Source organism: Meriones unguiculatus, chromosome 11 (assembly GCF_030254825.1).
Source record: "Meriones unguiculatus strain TT.TT164.6M chromosome 11, Bangor_MerUng_6.1, whole genome shotgun sequence".
Classification (NCBI taxonomy): domain Eukaryota; kingdom Metazoa; phylum Chordata; class Mammalia; order Rodentia; family Muridae; genus Meriones; species Meriones unguiculatus.
In genome coordinates this window covers 16,897,623-16,903,432 of record NC_083359.1, presented here as the reverse complement: position 1 = coordinate 16,903,432, position 5,810 = coordinate 16,897,623, and the positions used below count along the sequence as shown (strand labels likewise).

The 5,810-nt window shown below is 45.9% G+C and overlaps 1 protein-coding gene across 7 annotated transcripts in view; it reads right to left on the bottom strand.

Annotated features, from left to right (window-relative positions):
• Positions 1 to 1,471: 1,471 nt before the first annotated feature.
• Slc22a4 (solute carrier family 22 member 4) overlaps positions 1,472 to 5,810 on the bottom strand; it is a 43,918-nt gene continuing 39,579 nt past the window's right edge. The window contains exon 10 of one of the 7 annotated variants that reach the window (XM_060363716.1): positions 1,472 to 2,008. In XM_060363716.1, the coding sequence (XP_060219699.1) occupies positions 1,915 to 2,008 (94 nt within the window). In that variant the 3' untranslated portion in view covers positions 1,472 to 1,914. The other 6 variants (XM_021637354.2, XM_060363717.1, XM_060363715.1 and 3 more) reach the window with 6 other exon arrangements.

The window sequence follows — 5,810 nt, the reverse complement described above, 5'->3', positions numbered from 1 at the left end:
CTAGTCGACCCCAGAGTAGGGCTGGGGGCGGGGCCTCTGGAGCCCCGCCCCAGGAAGCCGCGGGTGGGGAAGGGGGTGGGTCTTCTCAGGCCACGCCCTCTAGAAGGGCCCCTGGTCCTTTGGGGGAAACGGTGACCGAGCTGGGTGTTCACTAGAGATAGGCTTAGAATTTTAAGTGTGGAATAGCCTCCCCTCTCGGCTTTTCCTTATGGGTCAGAAAGGCATTGTAAGCCTGCTGGAAATGTTCCTTCTGAGGACCTGAGTTTGATTCCCAGCATGCATCGGTGGCTCACAACCTTTTGTAACTCCATTTCCAGGGAACCGAGGCCCTTTCTGGCCTTCTGGGAACCAGACACACATTTACTTCACAGATATACATGCAGGCGAACCGCCCCTTCACATAAAATAAAATTATAACAATCGTTTTAAAAATTGAGGCAAATTTTGAGACCGTGATCGTGAGGCTGTGGGCAATGAATTTTAATTCCCAGTCTTTATTCTGTTATGATGTTTTTAAGAATTCATTCTGCCCTTCATTAAACTGATTTAAGCAAATGTAAAAATTTAGCTTCAAGATTAAGGATCTTAGTTTAGGATTTAACCAAGATTGGTCATTTTTATAGTTAACTCAGGGGATGACTGGTAAAAATATCAAACAAAGGGGGGAAAAACTTGCTGTGCTTGGTGCCAAAGGCCTTTAATCCCAGCACTAGGAAGACGGAGGCAGGTGGATCTCTGTGAATTTGAGATCAGCCTGACCTGCATAGTCAGTTCCAGGCCAGCCAGGGCTACACATTGAAACCCTGTCTCAAAGCGTACGCACTCCTCACAACGAAACTCATTATTTTATGCAAATAATATATCCTTAAGTATAAAAAAAACAACAAATGCTTGATTCTAAAGTAATATTATTGTCAAATGAAGAGAAGTTACATTTATGGTTTTATTTATATAGTTTTGAGGTGGGTCCCACTATCTTTCCCTGGCTTTATCTGCAACTTTGACCACAGATGACCACCCTGCCTCATCCTCTCTAGCAGCAGGAACAACAGGTGTGCACAGCAGGCATAAGTTAGGTCCAGCCTCCCTCGGTTTCGCTATCACATCCTCATGCTCCGTCATCCCTTGGCTAACTGAGCCGTCTCCCCAGATCTGCAAAGACTTTTTTTTGTCTGCTGGTGTTCTGGTCGGGTGACACAACGTGAGTCAGATCCAGTGTTGAGCAGGGTCTGCTCATCATCCGCGGACTCTGAGCACATCTTCTTGATGGGACTCTCAGACTAGAGCCTCTAGCTCAGGGTGGCAACCCCCCCATCAAAGACTCGAGACCTGCAGTCCAAACGATGCTTTGGCCACAGCCCCAGAGGAGCTAAATTCGAAAGCTGTTCTCTGAATGTGCTGGATCACCTCTACACTTAACCAGGTACGCACGGACACACACCCACACACAATCACTGTTATCATCTAAGAGTTGAGATAACACAATGAATTTTATTTGGATAACATTTATATGTTTGGCAATGTGTGTTAATCTTCATATGGATTTTGCCAACCCTTGACTAACACGTTAAAAAAAAAATCTTACAAACCTATTTCACTGAAGAGTTTAGTGGTCAAGACTGTTTAGAAATGTTTATTCTTAAAACAAGAGGATCACCTGGAAGAGCGGCCAGAGTTTAGGAGAGAGGGTGTATTTCTGTTCCAGTCCTCGTTTCTATTAGTCCCTTTCAGCAGAAAAGGCTTTAATTTGGTTTTGTCTTGTTGAGCAGGGCTGCTGGTAATCCAGACTGGTCTCACACTCTATGTAGCCAAGGGTGACCTTGAATTCCTGATCCTCCTGGGATTACAGGTATGCCCAAACACACCCCACTCATCTTACACATCTGCTCTTTGCCAAGTGCCTTGGAAACCTTCTTAGAACGAAGTTATTAGAACCTTGGGGTTTTCTTCTCTGTTCTTTGAGACTGTTGATTTTTTCCCACATCTGAACCTGAAAACAAAACAACCACTGAAGAAAATTAAACACTTAGTATTCCTCTTCTTAAAACTCCAAACTGACATCAGGAAACATTACCCCACTCAACCAATGAAAAGTGTATGAACTCTAACAAGAAAAAACAAAAACAAACAAACAAAAAAATCCCACTGTGTTTGATGATTTGGAGCTACTTTCTTGATTAAACACAATGCCCGCAATCTAAGCTCTTCAGTTTCCCTCAGGAAAGGATAGAGGGGTGGCAGAAAGTTCACGGCAATATGAGTGGAGAGTGAAGAATTTTAATGATTAGTTAAACTCATTTCGTTTGCGTGTTTGTTTGTTTGTTTGTTTGTTTGGGACAGGGTTTCTTTGTGTAGCCCTGGCTTTCCTGGAGCTCACTCTGTAGCCAGGCTGGCCTTGAACTCAGAGCTTCGCTTGCCTCTGCCTCCTAAGTAGTGGGACTAAAGACGTGCACGACCAAAGCCTGGCGATTAGATGAACTCTTCTTCTTTTTAGCTTTAATTTTTTTTTTATTTTTTTCTTCACAATTTATTCATTATATATCCCGATCAAGACTCCCTCTCTCAACTCCTCCCAGTTCTACCCTCCCTCCATCTTCCCCCATCCCTTTCCCCTAGTCCACTGAAGGTGGGGGGGGGAGGTTTCCAGTATTGCCATCTGCCCATAGCTTGTTAGATCTCATCAGGACTGCCTGGATCCTCTTTTTCCATGGCCTGGTAAGGCCACATCACCAGAGGTGAGTGACCAAAGAGCAGTCAACTGAGTTCATGCTAGAGGCAGCCCCTGCTCCCCTCACTCAGAGATCCACATGGAGACTGAACTGCCAACTGGCCACATCTGAGCAAAGGGTCTATATCCTCTCCATGCATGATCCTTGGTTGGTACATCAGTCTCTGCAGGAGCCCCTGGGCTCAGATCTTTTAGTTTTGTTGGTCTCCTTGTGGGGCTACTGTCCCCTCCATGTCGCTCTATTCCCACCCCTCTCTTCCTCCATAAGACTCCCTGCCCTCTGTCCAAAGTATGGCCCTGAGTCTCAGCATCTGCTTCGATCCCCTGTTGGGTGAATCCTCTCAGAGGACCCTGTATAGTAGACTCCCATCCTGTTTCCTCTCTTCCACTGCTTCTGGTGTCTATCCTGTTTGCCATTCTGAATGAGATTTAAGCATCCTCCCTAGGGTCCTTTTTAGTGTTTAGCTTCTTTAGGTCTGTAGATGGCTGTCCTGTATTATCGGCTAATATCCGCTTATAAGTGAGTTTAGATGAACTCTTATCAAACGCAGGCACCTGTAAAATTCTGTGACAGAGCAGGGTCTACACATACAGACTTAGCTTTTTCATGGTGAGCCACGGCTAACACTTTTACAGAACCCATAGGCAGCCATGTGAAATATTCCCACGTACTAAGTGGGAAAACTGAGGGTTGGGAAAACTCAATTTCTCCAACTTTATGCTGTAAATTTGAAACTTGAAGCCAGGCAGATGCAGTTCAGAATCTTCCTTTCTCTCATGCCAAGCTGTGCTGTCACAGAAGGGTGTCTGGTCTTTGCGTCTGGTTCCTGGCACAGAGCTCCTACCTCCCTCGTGGTTCCCTGGGTGATAGGGGGCAATGTGTTGTTTCTGGTTCTCTGAGGGGACGCTTAGCTAACCCCAGCGTGGGGACTGCTTGCCAGAAGGAAGAAGCCTCGGTTTAGAAGCACAGAGCTTTTCAGTTTTGCTGTCTCCACCTCTGCAGAGCAGAGCAGGGTGGGGTAGCCTTAAAGGACCAGTCAAGCCCACAGGACGGAGAGTCTGCTAACAGTAGGGTTTGCGGGTGGGGGGGGGAGAATCTTCTGGATCATTGATGCCTCCTTGTCAGGAGAGTAAAGCGCCCCAACCCACAGAGCAGACACCCCACACCCAGGGTCCTTCCAGCACACACCTGTCTGTATTCCCACTGACGGCAAGGGAAGTATTTCCCTAAGGTCTGTGAGGCTTTCCAGCAAATGGTCGAACACAAAGGTGGGAGCTCTGTGGACCCCAGACGTCTTTAGCCAAGTGAGACTGAAGTGAGACTGGCCTGTGGCTGGCACCTGCAGTTTGAGAAAGGTGTGCCATTGGGCCCTCACACCTGTGGGGGCTGACGCTACCTGTAGAGTCAGTATTCAGCTAGACTGTAGGACGCCCAGAAAGTCTCAGAAAGATAAAAACACATAAATATCATAGTCCTAAAGACAGTCTAGTTTTTAAAGTTTGTGTGTGTGTGTGTGTGTGTGTGTGTGTGTGTATGTATGTAGCTGCATGATGGGTGTTGTCCTCCATTGCTCTTCACCTGAGTTTTTAAGTTGTTTTTTTCACCTTATATTTTGAGGCAGTGTCTCTCTCTGAACCTGGAGCTCACTGATTTGACCAGACTGGCAGGCCAGCAAGTCCTAGGGTCGGCCCTGCCCCTGCCTTTCTGGTCCTGTGATAACAGACATAATGCTGGTTCTTACATGGATGCAAGGTTGTTTATTTTTCCGTAAGCCAGAATAAACTCTTTCTGTGCCAGCTGCCCTTGGTCATGGCATTTAATCACAGCAACAGAGGATAACGTGTGGAGATTAATTCTCTCCTTCCACTCTGGGGGTTCAAGGAGTAGAACTCCTGTGCTGGGTCTTGGTGGCAGGCACCCTCGTCCGTCGAGCACATTACTGGCTCCTGTATGTCTTTAAACATATACAATGAACAGTCTGTTTCACGCAGATGTTGCCTACTTAGATTCCACCCTCTCCAAGTAAAATTTCCTCTCCTTTGCTGGAGAGCCCTCTTCCCTACAGATCGCAGGAAGCTGGTGTATCAGCCCATGTCTACCTCTGTGCAGCACATATTTTCCCCTGCTTTATTGACATCTTTGATTTTGTTACTGCTTTGGTTGGTTGGTTGGTTGGTTGGTTGGTTTGGAACTGGCTTTCGCTATGCAGGATGACCTTTAACTCTTGATCTCATTGCTCAGTTCACATTTTAAAAAATGTTCTTGTAGATGCATGATTTTGTATTTTTTGTTCCTAAATACTTTTTTCTTTCTAGAGTTTATCTTGATGTTTTTGGAAGAATTCAGCTTTTTGTCTTTATTCAAAAATATCTAGCTGAATATTCTTTTTAAAAACTTATTTTTTTATTAATTAGTTTCTTCACTTTGTATTCCATTTTACCCTCCCAATCCTACTCTCCCTCATCTCCTCCCATGCCCCTCCCCCAGTCCACTGATAAGGGAGGTCCTCATCCCCTTCCATCTGATCCTAGTCTATCAGTTCTCATCAGGACTGGCTGCATTGTCTTCTTCTGTGGCCTGGTAAGGCTGCACCCCACTCAGGGGTCGGTGATCAAAGAGCAGACCACTGAGTTTATGTCAGAGACAGTCCCTGTTCCCCTTACTAGGGAACCCACTTGGACACTGAGCTGCCACAGGCTACATCTGTGTAGGGGGTTCTAGGTTATCTCCATGCATGGTCTTTGGTTGGCGTATCAGTCTCAAAAAAGACCCCTGTGCCCAGATTTTTTTTTCTCTCCTTGTGAAGCTCCTGTCCCCTCCAGATCCTTCTATCTCTTCCTTCTTTCGTAAGATTCCCTGCACTCTTCCCAAAGTTTGGCTATGAGTCTCAGCCTCTGCTTTGATACCTTGCAGGACAGAGTCTTTCAGAGGCCCTCTGTAGTAGGCTCCTGTCCTATTCCCTGTTTTCTTCCTCTTCTGATATCCATCCCATTTGCTTTTCTGAATGAGCATCTTACCTAGGGTCCTCCTTCTTGCTTAGCTTCTTTTGCTGTACAGATTTTAGTATGATTAGTCTATATC